This window comes from Haliaeetus albicilla, chromosome 4, assembly GCF_947461875.1.
Source record: "Haliaeetus albicilla chromosome 4, bHalAlb1.1, whole genome shotgun sequence".
In the NCBI taxonomy this organism is placed as follows: Eukaryota; Metazoa; Chordata; class Aves; order Accipitriformes; family Accipitridae; genus Haliaeetus; species Haliaeetus albicilla.
The window spans coordinates 50,877,285-50,896,715 of record NC_091486.1 but is presented as its reverse complement, the minus strand read 5'-3'; the positions used below and the strand labels follow the sequence as shown (position 1 = coordinate 50,896,715).

Sequence of the window (19,431 nt, the reverse complement as noted above, 5' to 3'; positions counted from 1 at the left end):
CAGATGCCTCCTGACCACCACCCGCCTCTAAGCTGCACCCTTCGCTCAGGTGCCGCTCACGCTGGCCACGCTCCTACAGCAGGGGAAGGGATGGATGCTCCTTGGCCAAGGTTACCCGGCCAAGAACTGACTGTACCTCGCGAGCTCCCTGCCCGCTCTGCTTCCCAGACCCACCTCACGCAGAGGAGGGGAATAATTCCTCCTCTGCCATCGCTTCCAATTCCTGCATTACTTGCCCTCTCGGCTGGATGATGCTCTGACCTCACTCTGGTTTACAGTTTTCTATGCACAGGGGTATTCGCTATCATCTAATTCGTTTAAAAAAAACAGGAAAAAAACCCCCAACACCCAAACCAATACATTGCTCAATATTTGCAAACCCTATAAAGCGTAGCGCAAGGGTTAATGCTTTCCCCTCTCCAGTGGTGCCCTCCAGGCTCAAGGGAATATGGCTGGGTGCCTTTATCAGCCTGTTCTAAGAGCCCCCTTAACCCAGCAAAGCCCAGTCTCCTTCCTCAGAAGGCCACACTAACCTCCGAGAGGTAGGTTAATTGCATTTTAAATGCACTTAGCAGCAGCCCTCCTGAGCCGGGGAGACATGGCTGGAAGCCCATTGCTTGATGGACGAGCTAGGTCAGAGAGAGATTTGTAAATCTGGCAAATTTCTCCTTCTTTCCCGTGCTGAGCTGCTCCCAGCCTCTCTCAATTTGTTGCCAAAGCAACCGTGACACTGAGATGCAGGAGACTCAAGGTGGTATAAGCAGCCTACCAGGTCAGACAGAAAAGCCATTTCCCGGAGTGGGGAATTAGAAAAGCTACAGTGGTCTGTGCACGAGGTTAAATGGAAGGAAGAACTGGACCACGGCAGGGGCTCTGGGGCTCCCAGTAGTGGCATTGCCCCCGTTTCTGCTATCTTTCTGCAGCAGAGGGCAGCCCCCGTAGCAATGCAGTGAAAGACCAGATACCTGGATGGTATCGGATATCTCGCCCCAGCTCCACAAAATCATCTCCTGTTTAGTTTTCCTGAGCTGCAGGTACTGTCTACCTCAGAGTCTGGACTCTACCTCCTTATTTCGGGGAGAAGTTAAGATCTGGCCCTCAAATGCAAAAGGCTCCGTCTGCCTTAGGGGATTCTGGCGCGGGGGCAGAACACAGCCCAGCTGTGTCGGCTGGATGTGCGCACCAGGGTGCGTGGTAGCCTCATTTCACTGCGCTTGTCACTCGCTAAGGGTCCCGGTATCACGTTAAGCCCACATGGGGCTTGCGGTGGTGTCATTTTGTTTGGATACCTTTGCGCAAATTCCTCTAGTCCAGACAAGTGCTTGGAGCAGCACCAAGGTGGCCGCGTTCTCCTCCGGCAGAGGGGATCCAGCGGCTTTTCCATCCCGCTTCGCACATGCAAGACGGACGCCTGGCTCCTCGGGGAAGGTAAGAAACACCCTCTTCCCTTGTATCTCCTCTTGAATACTACACTGAACTATACACTGCAAGGTCTAATGAAAGTCCACCGGGGAGGACTCTGCTGACTTTGCAATAACTCACTCTCCCCAAAGGCCTGACAGCAGAGGACATCGAATTCCACGAGCGCGGGGCTGTGTATCTGCAGGACTGTGGGATGACTGGTGAAGGGCGTACGGAACGCCACGAGAAGTACAGCGGCCTCTCCCAGTGACGGGATGGTCACTACCACCCCTGGGATGCACTCACGTTGCCCAGGGGCACGGCTGCCTTTACATAACTACTGCCATGGATTTTCCAATTTCCGCATATCTCGGGGATTTTAACAGCCACGGCTTTTGGCACGCGAGGGGCTCGTCATGTGCGCAAGCAGATTAAACGCTGACTGTCCAATATGCTGTGCTAGAGTACACAGCAGCAGCTCGGCAACAAGACCATGCCAAGCTGGCACTTGGCAATGAGCTCTCTGTGTGCTAAGCCTTGAAGAGCCCACAGAAACATTCACAGCAGTGTGCTAGCACAGCCACTGTGTGCCCCTCCTCCAGACCTGCCTTTATTAGAAGCATGACTTATGATTAGACGGCAACACTCTTAGCCACATTCAAGCCACAGTCACCACACGTCATGCGGTTCTCCTTAAAACACCTTCCTGACAGATGGCCATATTGCCATTTACTCCGTGCCAGTTGCTAAAGAGGACTTTGTCGATGTAGAATCAGCAGTTCCAGTTTGTGCTCACGCAGCCCTTCTTGGATGCTTTGTCTGGCACCGAGGTGATTTCCAGTTAGTGCCAATTCAGTGGCAACAACCAGCTGAGTGTGGACAGAGACAGCATCCACAGTATTACCATCATCCCCCATTAACAGCAAAACAAAACCAGCAGAAGACTGACAAACAGGCCTGAGGTGAGAAAAATCTGCATCTGGATCCTGCACAGTCACACTACACCTTCATGACAAGGTCTTGGAGACAGAACCCGACTGTCGGTAATATAGGAAACCGGTGAGTGGCACTCCTGGGTATTTAGAGAGACCCAGTTAACTCTTCGTGGTACATCTGGGAAGTCTAAGTTCTGACCTGGCCTGCCACACCAACTCCAGCTGTCCTATGGGCAGAGACTTCAAAGTTTGGCAATATTTGCATCTAGGGTAGGAGCAGAACTCGCTCGGTGGAAATGAAAACTGGCTGCGAAATTCAGATCCCAGCCAGCGCTCCGATGACAATGCCTCTTCTCCGAGCGGAGCTGGCACATAAAAAGCTTCTGCCGTTCATGCCAGCAGCTGGACGTGAAGAGCCTTTGTGCGGCACAGAAGGCAGCAGACGAAACTGTGTTTTTGCCACTTGGCCTGAGGCTCAAAAACTCCCTTCTTTCCACAGCTCCGTCCCCACATCCCAACCCCAGTGACCTACAAAGGCTCAGTTCACAGACCCACTCCCCACCCCCAAGGCCTTCGAGCACTTCAGGGATGAAAAGCAGAGAGATAATCAACGTCATTTATCCCATGAGCCCTCAAGGTCATGCTAAACACAAAGGGCATTGATCGATTCCCATTTCCTTCCCATTTTCTTCTCTTAAAGCTTGCGTCACCTCTTGCAGCTCCAAACTGGGCAGCAGAACTGGACTGCACAGTAGCAGCATCCATTAGACTGGGCCCTCGACGTGCTGGCTGGTGAAATAAAGCACAAAGGAGATGCCCAGAATACTCAGCTGCCCTGTGCTGGAGGGCACGGCTACTTCTGACCAACAGACACACAGCTCTCATACAGGGATGCAGCACTGTTTAATAGCAGATGCCAGCTTTTTTGGCAGTTTCGGGGTCAGCACTCGGATAAGTGAGAGTTGCCTCCGTTCTGAGCTAAGCTTCTTTACCCTATCATCAGCACAACTCCTTAGATAGATATCCAGCAGGGTTTCTTGATCCAAAATATTCCAGCTTGTGAATCTGTGTCCATACTGCAGTGACCACCAGCGCGGATGCAGTCTGCTCTTCTTCGCAACAGAGCACAGTCAATAAGAAGAGGACTCGCAAAAAAACCCAAACAGACCCTTTGTTGTCACTGAAGGCAAAAGAACCATTTCTGAGTGTTGCATCCCCAAAAGTCTTTTCTGGTCATGTGGTTTTCCTGCCTGTGTCAGACAGAGAAAGCCTAGAACTTCACAGCATGCCTGTATGACCTCTCTGACAAGCTGCAAAAAGCAATCCAACCCCCCACCCTAAAGACTCTCTATGGAAAAAAAAAAAACAAACCAAGAAGATACTCCCACAGGGTTTAGAAACTTCACTGAATATTTGCTTTCAACTAAATGAGAGCTTGGGCTCTCAGAGAACACTCACTATCCACCAATACAGCACAACAGAACCAACTGACATTTGCATGTCATTTCACAGACACAGCCAAGTGCATTCTAGAGATTAGGTGTGGGTTTCAAATTCCTCATGCTCAACTCCTAGGAAGAAGCAATTCAGCTGCTGCTTGAGCCCTACTGCTCACTTAAGGTGTTAGGAGCTCCAGAAAGCACACAGGGACCAAGGACATCCAACTACTCAGCGAACTCGCACGTCGGCACCGTTTACCTATAGGACATTTATGTTTTTTGCATTCCTGAAGGTGCTTCCCACTCCAGAGAGATCCAGCCTTTTGCCCTGGGAAGAGATGCGAAGCACAGACCATTTGCCAACCATCTGCCATCAAAAGGAGGCTTTCGACACACTCCTCTGCCTTGCCAAACTTGTAAATAGCAGCAAACGAACACAAGTAAGCCGAAGGTAGCCATCCGTTAATATTACATCTCTAACCGAACGATCTGCTTCCAAACGAATTCAAGCCACTCCAGGACAAAAGAAAGACGTTGTCATCAGAGGAGAACATGCTTTCTTAAGGGAAGAAGGGTCTCGTGATAAAAGCACTTAGCTAAGATTTGATGATCTGATGTTCAGGACCTTCTCAGAGGCTCTCAAGGTGACTCTGGGCCCAACATTTGTTTCCCAGCTGTAACACGAAGACAGTACTTCCCTTAGTTGGCTGCCCTCCATTGGAAGAAGCAGAATCAGGCCCACCTCTCACTGAATATTTGTGAGAGGTAGCCCTGGATTACAGGGCCTTAATAGGGCTGGTAGGTGCTATTATGATGAGACACAAGGACAACTGTTTTAGAAAAGCACCTCTTTCAAGCTTCTTTCCGTTCTTCTCCAGATCCAGCTTTCTTCCTGCGCTGCAACTGTATTGTCTGCAGGCAGCAACTCAACCAATTTAACACACCTGCAGTATTGATTTACTCCTTTTCGCAGAGTACCTATTCTATAGGACATAAAATCCTTCTTGATTGCATGTCTTAACCTGTAGCCAGAGTGTATTTGTACATGTTTTGTGTAAAAAAAAAAAAAAAGTCCAGTTACATACAGGAATAATGCTCAATGTAAGTGTTAATCAGGAAACCACTATGGGAGACCATAGCCCTAACAAGAGTTTGTTACCCAGAAGCACTTAGTACTGTATCCCATGAACGAGGGTAAGATCCATTCCCATAAAACGTGACCCAGTTACCAAACTAACAAGGTCTCTGACGGATGGTTCTTAACTGTCTTGGCATTTCCATTACTGTTGTGGCCACAGGCCAAGCACCACTTAGGCAAACTTTCAACATGCCTTTTCCTTTTGTTCAAGCTATTTACCCAGACCCGGCCAAATCTTTAAGAAGCTGTTCACTTTTTTCAGAAGTGATTCTAAATACTTGGTCTTCTGAAAACACGCTCTGGCAGATTCAGGCAAGCACTGAAGGCTGGAAACATGGGGCATTTCCTCTGTGGCCTCCTGCAGTTCTCCCTCAAGACCCCTCACTTTCAAAAGGAGGTCTATTTTGTTAAGAATCACGATTAAAAGTTGGAAGACTCAATATCAAAAGCAAACCCAGTACCAAGTCCTTCTAGGAAATGAGAGGTGACACAGCATACAAGAAAGGCAAGTAAGCTTTTTTAAGAGCCACTCATCAGAACTGCAACATGCAAATGAACTCTACTTGCATCCTCCAAAAATCCCCTAATAGCAGGCTCTGCTCCCACCATCCAGAACAGCTTCCACAGCTCTCCTGCGAGGCCAGCTCCAGTTCAGAGCCCCTTCCAGGCTCCGAAGCTGAGCTATTCCTCCAAACAGTCCCACTCAGTGCAGGTTTTGTGAGCCACTCTAAAGAAAGCATAAAGCGTTGGAGTGCTGTCATTACCTTTAGCAAACACCTGCAGGAGCCAAACCCTGCAATGAGAAATATCACCCACGTTAAGTGACCCACCGATACAGAGCTGTCTGATTGCCTGGGTTGAGGCAGCACTGAAACACCTGCAGAGAGCAGCGTTGCAGCAACTGCATGGGACAAAACAAGACAGCTCACATAGAGATGCAGCAGATATTACTACAGCCTTATTCAGAATGAATTCAGAATCTTTGTCATCATCACACTTCAGCTGAAGTTGCCAGACCACCTCCCTCCCTCCACATATTCGCTGGAGTGCCCAAAGAATAAGATAAGCCAATGAATCCCAATTCAGTATCTAGTACTGACGTACCACCGGCACACCAGATAAAGACTTCTCAGAAACACAGCCCTCTCGGCACTGGACTATAGCAGGTGTGTCCGATCCTCGGCGTGGAACAAGCTCTTGAACTTATCTGCAGAGATGTCCCAAGAAGAAGCGTGTTTCGGAAAAGGAAGGGCTGATGAAAGGAGCCGGGTTTGGCCGATTACAAACTGCCAGAAGTTTGGACTCAGAGCTGAGGATTTTTTGAAGAGGTTTTTTTCTATTAAGACCAGGACAAACATCATCTGTTTGTTAACTGTATCATGGCCTCTCCATGTGGCTTGCCTTTTTCTCTTAAGAGCTGAAAAAAAAAAGAAGCCCTGCGAAGACTTCTTGCTGTAATGGTAAAGGCTGAAAGAGCGCACAGAGGTAAAGAAAGAAAGAAAGTGAAAGCAGCCACAGAGTTTCATGGAAACCTTCTCATAACTTCTGCAATGTTATTTCCTAGCCTCTCTTCAGGGACGCATATCTGGATACGCACCAGCACACGGTCACTTGGTGTGTGGTCTGGTCAGCCAAAACTCTATCGCCTGCTTTCTTTTCAGCCCACATCCTCTCTGGAATTAAAAGGAGCTGCATTTCCCCTCACTGGCTTTCAAAAATCCTTGAAGAAGCTGAAAGGGGGTTGAAAGAAGGAGGAAGATGTTTTGATTGTTTTTCTGAAGGTACTTTCTCCTACTGACACCTCTATCTTAGGTACTCCTTCAAAGATATCTCTATTGTTTCCTTTGAAAACCTTCTATTTCTCAGAAAGGAAAAAAAATATAAAGACCTGTCCAGTTCTGAGATTTAAGAAAAAAAAAAAAAAAAAAGCTCTGTCAGGATACAATTCTAGGTGAGAATAATAACACATTACACACACACAGATGGAGCAATGTAGCAGGGAAAGGGGAAGAACACAGGGGATAGACAGCTGCCCAAGTTTTCAGCTTTCACAGCACACAAAGCTACTCATTCTGTACTCTATTAGGTGTTGCAGCTCTAATTCCCAAGAGCATTTATGCACATGTTTTGGGGCCATCACGAGTGGGAAAAGAGCATATCACTTAGATGAAGTATAAGCAAATCTAGTCTATCTAACCAGTGACCGTGTCCAAGCAAATTTTCCACATCTGAGATTACAGGACAACCCTCGCCTCAAGTCATGGGACAGAGATGGGACGAGCCAGGAAGGAGCAAGGACTTGCAGGTAAAAGTAGTCAATAAAAGAATTCTTTCCTTGTCTTCAGTTCGTGATGCCTCAAAGCTCAACACGTTGCCTCTAAGCTTGTGTGTCACGTTTAATGTGCTTTCCTGGAAACATGGTATATGTCACAGCTTTGGTTTACTCAGAACTGTGAGAGTTGGTCAGACTTTCCACTGAGTTATAGTCTGTCAGTGGGTTGTGGTGGTATTGTTCAATACTATGATATTAAGGCACGCTGTATTGCTCTGCTCTTAACTTGCATCTTGTTACTGCAGGGCACCGTTCATGCATTAAGAGCATTAATTGGCTGGATCTTATGGCCAAAACAATACTCTTATCAAACATTTACTGCAACACAAAGGTCTCCCTGCAGTAGAAAGCAGAAAGAGGTAAAGAAATAACAGCAATAATAAAGCTGCTCTGGGACTCCACAGGCAGCCGTAGCTGTTTCACGGGAGGCCAAGTTTTTATCCACTCGCTTTCAACACGTGCCACAGCTGGAAGAGGGGAGGCAGTGGACCAGCACAGGTGGAAGGCAACAAACCACAACAGCAGAAACACATGTGGCCTTCGGCTGAGGCACAGAGACAGAGCTGAGGGAAGAAAACCACGCAAACCTGTGGACTGACTCCACAGCACGAGGCGTGAGTGCAGTAATGCAGGTGTGGGAACTGGCTCTCCCGGCAAAGCAATTTACCCTGCTATTTCAGGGTAATTATACTGCTAGCTGGGTATCTTTCCGCATCAGGACTCTGTTGCACAGCCATAACCTGCATCTGCTTGCACGCTGCCTGGCTAAGCAGGTGCTGTCAGTGCTTCACTTTACAATCAGACAACACCCTGACTCACAAAATTACATGAAAAGAGACACTAAGCTCACATGAAGATAACCCCCCCATTTTACACGTATTCCCTTGCCGTCATAGCTTGCTCAAGGCAGCAATCTGTGACTGAGTTTATTTTCCATTCTAATTAGAAGCACTTCCTGCCTCTCTCATTAACTCGCAGCCACTTCTGATTGCAAGATTACTGGGGAGCTAGTGAAGTCAGATCCAAACACTCCCCACCCAGCCAACGCATGGGAAAAGCCGGACTTTTTCCCCTCCGCTGTGTTGCTCCATAGCGTGAGAAGCTGCGGTCGGTCGGAGCCATCTGAGAGGCAAAGGGTCGGACCGCTGGGATATATTCCCCAGCACAAAAGGAACCATTCAAAAAAAAAAATAAAAATAAGGCAGCTGCAAACCCTCCCTTTTGCCAAGCTGAGGAATCACTGCGCTTGGCAGAGAGGAGTGCAGGTTCGAGCCTGGTGACAATTGCAAGGAGGGAAGAAATAAGGCTGAGAAAAAAGTTTCATCTGAGCCGTTAAGGCAACAAGGAGAGGATAAAGTCTCACCGGAGCGGTTTGGCATTGCCATGCTGCTCTGAGCTGCCAGCAGCCCCCGCAGACCCAGGCTGTGGGGGGAGAGGCGCACGGGGAGGGACCGAAGCTCAAACTGTGCTGCTGTTGCTCACATTCTCTTAGATATCATTGCCCTGCCAGGTGGAAACGCTCTGTCCGTTCTGTCCTTTGCACAAAGTTTCTCTAAACACAGCATCGGTCAAAGGATTTAGAAACTCACTGGAGTTTCCTAAACAAAATGAGGGGTTTTAAATTAAACAGAAGCCACCACAAAAAAGAGGTCTGTGTTGCAAGTGCCTGGAGAAACCTTTGCTGAGCTATTTCCCTGCGAGGCATCAGCTGGGTAGTGCTCACGGAAGGTTCATGCCTCGAACCCACAACCCGCTCCTTTTATCTCAGGGACTCGTTGGGTTAATGTGACTCTTTGCCTCTTCCCTGTAATTCACCTTCAGAGAGTCCTACCCAGCGCATCTGCTCCACCGCATCGTAAGGGGCTACATTCACAAAGACCATCGGCAAAACTGCAGCTTTCCTTTCTGCAATTGCCTTGGTCCCAAAGAACACAAGAGGATTTTAAAGGTGATGCTCATGATACTGTCTGGGAACACAGCCACTGTCAGGCTGGTCAGTGAGCTTAGTCTCTTATGGAGGTGCTACAGGGATCCCTTATAGACACGGAAAACAAGTCTCTCTCAAAGGCAGATACATTAAGTTCCTTTGAAATTGGAGTGAGATAATCCACTCCTGCTGGGAGTGAACATACTCTCTGCAGAAAATAAGTGGGCTTGTTATCTTCCCTCCTCTGGCAACAACGGTGCTGGAAGCACAGGCCACAAGCACAGAGCCAACCCTGGCAGGACAGGGGCACGTACAACCCACAGGGATGAACAAACTGAGGGCGAAGCAGCGTGTGGCTTTTAGCACAGCCTCTGCAGCGATGGGGAGAGTTCAGCGACCCTTTTACTTCAAGTGGTACCCACAGAGAGGTACCACAGAGCACCTCTCCCCTTGCACATCCATTAATCGGAGCAGGGTGTGCTGGAGGAGTTCAAGACAGCCCCTTCATCTCCTCCTCCTCCTCCTCCTCTGCTGCCGTCTGCTTACCTGACGGAGAGAGTGAAATCTCCTGGGTTGCTCTTACTGGGTCGAGCCAGAAAGCTGCCATGGACACCCCTGGTCAGGAGCAGCTTCTCTGCCTCAATTCCGCTGATGTTGGGATGAAACCACCTGCAAAGTGCAAAATGCGACACATGAAACAATAATTAACCCGAGCCTGCCCCGACTGCCTTCCCTGCTGCCCAAGGGGCAGACACTATCTTCCTACCTGCGAGGCAGGCAGAGCCCCGATCCCGTGTAGCAGCTCACCCGCCTTCCTCCCCACCACATCGCAGAAACAGGGACCCCATCCGTTCAGATGTTACCGTGGAGAAAGTCTTCTCGGACATCCATCAAGAGAGGTCTCTTTCCCAAAGGACTTTGTCCCCCTCTTCCTCGGATCAGGCAAAAGCAAGAGCCCTACATGCTTTCTGCAGCACAGACAGGAGAGTCCCTCTCTGGAGGAAACCACTGCCTGAGAAAATAGTTTTTTTGACTTTTCTGGCTCCAGGTCTGATCCTGGCCGGCTGCTTCCCACCCAGCACCTACCAGTTGTCGTGTTGCTGGCAAATGAACTGGGACCAAGACAAGACCTGCATCCCTAAGGGCACTTAAGGCATTTCTTTAAGGGTTTCCCAGCACGCCTCACGACACAAACCCCAGAAAAAACTCCAACATCAAGGGCACTAAACCTCTTGTTCTCCCCAGCAAGAACACAAGGCTCAGGCCTTCGGTCTCTCCCATTTCGAGTTTGTTACGAAGAGGGGATGCTCAGAGCTGTTGAGAGGAAAGGCTTTCCTTTGAGACTCTGTCCGGGAAGGAAAGGCACGCTCTGGTCTGCAATACGCTGCGGCAGCGATGAGCCCTTACGCTGTGCGAGGATTTCTTACGCGCTGGTGCAAACACAACGGCAAGTGCGTGTTCCACGATCTCCCTCTTTGCCCCGTCCACGGAAAATAACAAGTCTGCTCCGGCCTCAGCTAACGCCAGCTCGGACTCTTCAACTTAAGATGAAGCAGCTGCTTTTTAACTCTAATTAGTCATAGCTCAAACTGTGGTGCCACAGCCACCTTTCCCAAGGGCGCAAAAGCAAATGTCCCCAACCGCACAACTGCGGTGTCCAGTGCTGGGACCAGTGCATAGCCAGGGAAGCAGCAGCGAAGGAAAAGGCTGCTTTGCACGCTGCTGGCAAGGAAAAAACAGTGCAGTTGGTGCACGTGTGTAACAGGACTTAGTAGAAGAGGGAAAGAGAGACAGCTCACCCTAAGGGGAAAAATGTTTCGTCATATTGTGCGCTACTTTAATGTAATCTTTGTATTTTAAGTGTCACCAAACCACCTACTTACCTCACTTCTGATGCTATCAGCCTTGACCAACTTTTCTTGATGGATCTGCAGGAACTGGTGTTTCCCCAGGCTTTAATGTGTACTCAATATGCATACTAGACTGATGATTTCCCACGTGGCACCAGTTTTATCGCTCAATTTTTCAGAAGCCACTGGAAATCCACTTTCTAAATGCCAGGCTCTTTTGAGTAATCTCACAAGTCACCCAAAGAGCACCCCAAACTGAGAGTCACTCGATTCTGAAAGTATTGCTCAGTTTTAGCTCATGCTCCAGCAGATATTTCTGCATGGGACTGCTGTAATATTTTTTGTGAGCAAAGAGGAGAAGATGAGCCACAACTACCACTGTATGATAACAAAGCTAGCTTATCGAGTGTGTCTGGGCAGCACCAGCTACAAGAGAACAGGCTGCACACTCAAAACTCCCTTCAGAGTAAAGGCTGATGTTGTAAGAGTTCCTGCATAGGCGGACAGGTCTGCGGCACCGCTCTGAACCAAAAGACTCAAAACCGCAACACTGAAGTTTTCCAAGCAAAGTGAAATGTGGGTTCTCAAGAGGAGCGTATCTGGAAACATTTAGTAAGCTAGTTTCTTGTAGACAGCTGTCTGTGGATCAGATTAGCTAACACACTGTCCCCCCCCGAAAGGGTCTGCAAGTTTATCTCAATTGCTGCAGAGAAATGCGTAACCTAGCGTCTCGCCGAGTGCCTGTGTTAGGAAATACACCCAAAGACTAAACCTACAAACATAAGCACACGCACACTCATTAGAGTGTGTTTGTCTCCGAGATACACACAGAAAAGGTCAAGAAATGTCACCATCTCCTCCACAATTTGGGATTTCCTCCCTCCCACCACAAGCCAAACAGCTTTGATTAAAGATCCTTGAATTCTGGAGGAGGAGAGGTCTATTAGGGAAGGGCAATGGAAACAGATGGTAAACAGGAATCCCAGCGTTTCCAAGCCTTATATTCCTGACATCACAGGAGTGACACCCTTTCATAAATCCACTGCCTGTAGGGCCAGCACTTAACTGTGCCACAAAACCGCTACTGGCATCGGAACGAATGCCCCTAATGGAGCTTAATGGAGCTCAGGGAAAACGCAAAGCTGCCAAAGGCCACACATAATGTTTCCACTGAATGCCTAATGGCAATAAAACCAGCACAATATTACTAGCCAGAACATAGTGGGAAAAAACCTAAGGAATTATCTCTGGTAAAACAGCGGGACGAGAGCTCTTGTAGGCACGTACCCATAGCCGCGAGCACACACCAGTTCTGCGAATATCCCGGTCAGTGTGACAGCAGTGTCCGCCCAGGGGTGCGTAACCCTCAAAAACCACCCTGAAAACAGGAGCTACGCACCTCCCCAAACCTCCTCTCGTCCCCTTATCACTCAAGGCTCCCATCTAAATACTTCTTATCCCGGGATGCTGCGCCTCAGCTGGAGCCAGCCCCGTGCGATGCTGAGAACGGACCACGTTGCGTAGGTTGGCAGCGTCAGGAAGAAAGCAGAGGTGCTGGGGCTGTAAATCTTCCAGCATCCGAGGCACTGGCCTCCCACAAACAAGAAGGCAACGTGAACAAAAGGACCTTATGTCCAACCTCCCTCCAAGTGGAAGGATGAGCGCTTAGGAAGGGAGGATCGTAACCCTCTTCCTTTTCCACCACAGCTACAAAAACCTATTTGCATCAGAGACAGGGAAGGAGTATATCGGGGGCAAATTTGGGGCTCTGTCAACTTTGATGTTGTCTCTGTGTCACTAAACAGAAACCTAAATGCTAAACGCCCTTTCCCTTAATGACTCCCACTGCTTGGACAGGAACCAATTCGTACACGCATACACAGACAGCTTGTGATTTAGCTTGCAAGAAGCACAAACAATGAGCTGAGGAGAAAACCTTCGCAGCCTTCACAAACAGAAGAGGGAGGAAAGGCAATTTCAAGATTCATCAGCAAAAAAAAAAAAAAAGAAGAAAGAAAAAAAGGGAAAAATCCTTCTGCAAGTATAGGCACCTCTCCCATGGATTTCCAGAACAAAGAAAACCTCCTTGCACAGCTCATCTTCGGAGGGCTTCTTGAGCCAGGGAAGACACTCCAGGCCTGAAAGAGGTATTTTCAAATTCAAGGTCATCTCCATTTGGGAATTCCAGTCCTGAAATCGAGCACTTGCTCCCCAGAGGCTTTTCTGCCTGAACTATGCAGGAATTTGCAAAAACCAGGAGGTTTGTTGCAGCGCACATCCTCAACCCCTACATGCAGCAAATGACTCAACCCCCCCCTCTCCCACTCGCAGGGTATTCTGGCACACCTATTTCCAGGTCCCAGCTCACACCCTGTTCCTGTAAACAGGGGAATAAAAAGAAAACAATAGCAAAACCAGCCAAAACTGAACTTCAGGCTCTTTGGTTTGTGAAGATTGCCCCATCCTTCTCAGTGTACACCAAGAGCCTGTCTGCTCTAAAGCTCTCTGCTCCTTCGTCCTGTGGGTGCCACGGCCACTGCATCGCCAAAGGTGCTTTTACCAATACAGCTTGTTTTTCTCCTAGACCTGGAGTAAGCTGTACTTGCAGAAAACAACTTTAGAGCTGTTTTTCATTATGGTTTTTGCTGGAGTACATTTGTTGGTAAGCAAAACCAACCCGCAACAGAGCGGACAAGAAGAAAGCACCGACCCACACATCTCTCACTAAATGGCAATACTAAAACCTGCAAACAGCCTTTGACTGTCCCACGGACTGCAAGCTCTAGCTGGGTGTCGGAGGAGCAAGCGCCACTTACTTGCACATGAACCCTGGGCTTTGAATCAGACCTTTTGGACTCACGGATTGTTTATACGAAGATCTGCAATATTCTGAGAAAGCAAGCAAATAAAGAGGATCTAACTGGATCCCCAGCACAGAGGGGAAAAAAAGCTCATTATTAATATCACGCCATTGTGCCAATGTCAGCAAATGACAAATATTATTGTGCAGCAGGTCATTCAGGCAACTGCTCAATTGTTAGCGCTTTTTGCAGAACCGAGTCACCCCTAAAGAATTGCTTTAAATAAGACTGGAGATCTAACAACTTTTCATCTCTACCTCTACGAGTAAATATACACTGTCTACTTCAGGCAATACTGCTTTCCTGCAAAGAAATGCATTTCCTTTCCATCGTTCAATCCATCTCAACATCAAACCTAAATGAAAAAGGCACCCGCAAGTGCCTTTCAGGAACCGAAGCTACACGAAGAAATTTATTAAAATAAACAGAGAGAAAACAGTGATATTCGTGTGCAGTACTAAGTCCCCGACACAGACTAACTGAAAGATAGAGCTTGGGCTGCCACGGAGGGACCCCTGGCATGTGTAGGGTTCAGACCAGACTGACCAGTACACCGGAGCGTGGCACGTTCAGAAGCAGAAAGGTCCGGCAGCCACGAGAAAAGCCACCAGAAAACCCGTCGTGAGAAACCAGGCACAACCGAGGGTGCCGTGGGGGTGGCAGTCACGGACGTGGCGTGTCCCCAACACCGCTTTCCTTGCGGGGAGCCCCTCAAAACACCAGCTCCGGCTTTTATCTCCCCACGCTACAGCCGCTCTTCGCCAGCTCTCGCACCCCTACGGCTGAACGGCTCCCAGCGCCACGAAAGCCTTGTGCACGCCGAGGCACGGCCCTGTTTGTGGCCTTTCTTCCATGTTAAAAATTATCAAAAAATGTCTCTTTAATTACTAAAGAGTCGTCGTTTCCATACAGTATTACTCATTTCCTCCCTAACATGAGCAGGAATGCTTTCTTCTGCTGGAATGCATCCTTGTGCCCCTGTCTTGGGACAAAATAGAACAAGTAGTTGAACAACATCGTTACACCCTCAGAAATCTCTAAAACAAGGCATTTTCAAAAGCCTAGTTGGGAATCCCAGCGTTCTAAACAGCTCCAGCAAACATCCCACGGATAAAAAGCACCATACCTGAAATGATACTTCTGAAATGATTCAGAGGCCACTGGATGTGGCATCAGGGAATCGGGGTGCCAGCACCCCGATCCACCAGCAGATGCACTCTTGAAAATGACCGTCAGATTATCACAGAGGGATACGGCTCCCGGCTAACATACTTACGGAGCTGTGCTGGTGCCTAAGATCCTTTACCCTATAAGTAAACAACAAAGTTCCTAAGTGAGGTCCCAAAGGGGATAGGAGCAAGTTATTCCAGCTCACCACCTTTTCTTTTTCCCTTTTCTGACACAGCTCAAAGAAGGTACAGCGTGCTTCTTGCACAGAAGAGAAAGCTGCCAAGTGAACACGCTGGCTGCTGAGACTCATAGACCAGCAGACACAGGATGTCTACCCCAAAATACTGCACACATGAAAGCCAGAGTCGCCACTGAAGACTTGAAAGCAATTGCCACAGGGCTTGGGAACAGCATGTGCCCGGGGTTTCACTGCACTTATTTTGGGGCATCCCCAGAGAAGCCGGCCCCAGGTGCAGATCTGTTGCAGCCCCGCCAGCGCCTGGGTTTGAAGGCAAATTTAGCCCAACGTCGGCAAGAGAATTTGGAGCATTTGTAATGGTAAAAACTTCTTTTTGTTAGGCTTGGAGAGGATCAAAGCAAACGTGGCTCAAGAGACAACGCCTACGCGCTTCGTGTGTGGTTTAGCGGCGTTTGGTTCAACACAAACTCCAACCCAAGCAAGCTGAGGTGGTTCAAGAAACTGGAAAAGGGGGAGGAGGGGACCAACCGCCACCACATTTTCCTTCTGCTGTGCTACAGCCTCTTGACGCTAGCCAGGAGCAAGGGTCAGCGTTCACAGCAGATGCTGTCGATCCGGGGCAGACGGAACCCCCGGTTCCCCAGCCAGAGTCCCCCCGCTCCCACCGCAGTGAAGGAAGGGCAGGATGCGGACCCTGCCCTTGGAGGCAGCCAAGCAAATAAACAGCTGAAGCTTCTTCCAGCAGAACAACAAAAAAAAGAAAATAAAAAGAGGAGGCTGACTTGTGAGAGCAGGCGTAACTTGGGGCGACGCAGCACTTTGCAAGGCTTAAGTTTCCTATTCAGCAAATAGGAAGAAATCTTCAGAGCTGCTTAAAGGATCCAGACGCTTACTATCCATTTAAAGAGAATATAAAGATCCATCAGTTTGCTGTGTTTGCACACAACAGAGATGCCCCTTTCAGTGCTGAACTGTGAAGGATACATACCAGCCGAGCTCTCGCAACGTAGTGGAGGCAGAAGTGAGGCTGAGGCAGTCACAGAAGCAATTAATTCTCTGTAAGGTTATTAATCCTTAGAATGGGACTAGTAGGTGCAAACTTTGGGCCGAGTGAACGCTGCTGTCCTATTCCTGCAAGGGACCTCTGGTATGGAGGAGGAACACCCGTGAATCAGGATCCTGGCATAGAGAACAGAGAAGCAGCTCTTTTTTTGGAGGGAGATTTGCTTAGACTGGGACTCAGACCCTGCACGGCATGGTTTGCTCTCTACAGCTTGGGGAATATCGTGCCCACACACTCGGCAAAGCCACTTTGGTCCTTCAGCTGCCTGGCAACTTGGCCAACCAGATTACTGGAGACCCAGAGCTAACAGGGATTATTTAGACCCATTTGTCAGAGGAATTCTACCTGCTGAAGAGACCAGCATCCGTCACGCTCACTGGTTTCCAAGAGGAATGAAAAAGGCATCCCGCACTTGCACGTTTGGGGCTTTCTGCAGATACGGTTCAGGGTAGGAAGAGCTACAGCATCGCAGCTTTCTGAAGGGCGGTGGAAACTTGCTTGTGTGAGCAGGGTGTTCCTTCACAGACCACCTGAGGTTAAGCTGAACAAGGAAGACTGTACTGTGAGAAATCGTCAGCGGACCGCACGCTGCCAGCAGCTTTTTGGTTTATAACCCCCCCCCCAGGCTGCAAAAGGAAGAGTAGACCTTCTAGAAACCACTCAGGACCCCACACAAAACAGAACGCATCCAGAGCGTCAGTATTGCCAACGTCAAGCATTGAAAAAAGCGGTTAGGTTTGGAGCGTAGGGTTTGACATACAAAACAGACAGTAAAAGCACAGCTGCGTTCTCCTCAGAAGACACTCAGGGTCACCTCGTCCAAGCTTTTCTCTGGACCCACCAGAGCTGAAAGTTTCCTCTGCCCAAAACAGAGATGTTGTGATACTTGCTTGATAGGAGTGGAGAGTCCCAGAAAGGTGCTCCGCTTTGCAGCGGGTCCAGCAAAAGTGCAGCACATGGTGGTACTGACACAGACCCACCTGCGGGATGTCACTAAGCAAGATGCTAAAACATCGGCCATCAGCAAAAATCCACAGCAAGGTGCTTGAATAGCATGGCATTTCCCAGACCTTCTGGGGGAAGGAGGGGGGAAAAAAAAAAATTTAAAAAAAAAAAAAGAGGACAGACTTTCCTAAAAATATGGAAATAAGCAATTCCACGTTAGTTGAGGAGAGAGGTCATACTTGTCCTGTGACGTTAAGGCTTCATTTAGCAAACTGTGCATTTACTATACAACAAGGCTGCTGTTTGTTTCAGCATGTTTCCATACTGAATTATTAGCATTCACATCTTCATTGAAAGCTGTTCTACACAGGCATGGCTGCATATAAAGCATTTCTCAAACCTGACAGAGCTGCAACAGCCTCCTTTGCTGGTTCTAGTCTGGTTCAATTCAAATCCCATCAGAAGACTCATTATACCAAGCATAGCCTCAAGGGAGTCTATTAAGTAAATATATCCTGCAAATCTATTCAGTTCTACATACAGGTAAATATTTTCATTTTCCTAAAGCAATTAGCATCATGACAGCTAACCGTGCCAGTGCACATCATCTAATATCCCCCCAAGACTTTTGTGAACAATTTTAAAACAAACAAACAAAATCCTCACTACATTTCTAAATCAGCATACCCATTTCCATAGCAGGTACAGAAGTCTGCGTTGCATTCTCTGGGGTGCGACAGTCACTTCCATAGAAACCGGCTTGCTTCCTTCCCTATGTATTTTACAGAGCATTTTCCTAATGGATCTCACACCCCGGTGAGAATGGTTAACTACTTTCTCTGAGAAGGTACACATCTTATTTTCACCAAATTCCAGTAGAATCTAGATGTCCGACATCCTTTGGCTCATTTAAAGAGCCGAACTTTTGCACAGCCCAAGTTCTCGCCACTAGCACAAACAGCCAACTCAAAGCAAACAAGGTGTTTATGCAGAAAGTCTCTCCTGTTCCACAAGCAGTCCTGTTTACTCCAACACTTCAAGATAAGGAACAGCACAAGCAGATGGACTGGTTGCTGAGACCCTGACCCCCAACAGAGGTTGGCGGGATTGCTCCCAACAAGCAGATTCACAGTTTTTACCCATTCTCAAATTGTCTCAGAGAGAGGATGGTGCCTCCAGCCTTCCTGCCCCCCCCCCCCCCCCCCCCCGATCACACACACGGGCAGGGCAAAGCGATTTCTAGCTGCTCCATCCCCCTTTGCCAACAGGTTTTGACACCCAAAGAAAGACTCCAGTGACAAATCTGGGACAGAGAGACGCAGAAGCTTGGCTTGTGCGGCACAACCCGTACTTCACATATCGTTGCCGTCTCCTGGGTCTTGACAAACCCTTCAATAAAAGTAACTAACTCAGGCTCTCAGAGTAACCACACAAGAGCAGGTAAGCAGGAGAAAACCCTGCTTTTGACAGGAGTAACCAGTTTCCCCCGCCCCTACGGCTGAACTGCTGAAAAGAGCAATATTAAACATCAAGGATGAAAAGGTGCCCTGGGTTGGAAGAGGCCAGAGACCCTTCTTTGCTGCAAAGCAGAAGTCAAGCTCTCTTTTCAGGAGGGGGCAGATCGGTAGTTTTTGCAGGCAAACTGTAACTATTCACAGGGTTTTGTAGGCTTCTCTTTTAACCAGCTGATGTGCCCCACTGGGTTTAGATACCACAAAAAAGAGCAGGTGCTAGCAACCCCCTTTGCGTGCAGCGGCCAGCCTAGGCTGAGGGTGCACGAACATTTCCAACCACCAGCCCCACCTCCTGCAGAAAGGCCAGGTTTCCACTGACACCCTGTGAAAAGAAACGGGGTTTTGCTCAGTGGTTTCCCCCCCCCCCCCCCCCCCACTCTTCAATTTCAAGGCATGTGGTCAGCGAGCGCGTGTGCACAGAAGGACTTCCCCAGAGAAAACACAACCAGAACAACGCAGAGCACTACGTTGGAGCCAAGAGACGAGGCAAAGCAGTCCAGCATAGGCTCAGTGACATTGACAGGAGTGGGCACAGCCAGCTTTGGGGTGCCGATTAGCCTAGCTGTGCGCATTCCGCATGGCCGGGTCCCGCGGAACTCTTCTGCCAGGCTCAGCTCAGAGACGCTCTCACTTCTGCCCAGCAAAGCAGCAGGAGAG

The 19,431-nt window shown here is 48.7% G+C and overlaps 1 protein-coding gene across 1 annotated transcript in view; it reads right to left on the bottom strand.

Annotated features, from left to right (window-relative positions):
• LOC104323762 (tyrosine-protein phosphatase non-receptor type 11) overlaps positions 1 to 19,431 on the bottom strand; it is a 56,542-nt gene that overhangs the window by 12,510 nt on the left and 24,601 nt on the right. The window contains exon 2 of the mRNA XM_069782626.1: positions 9,719 to 9,841. Within this exon, the coding sequence (XP_069638727.1) occupies positions 9,719 to 9,841 (123 nt within the window). The remainder of the gene's footprint in view (positions 1 to 9,718; positions 9,842 to 19,431) is intronic.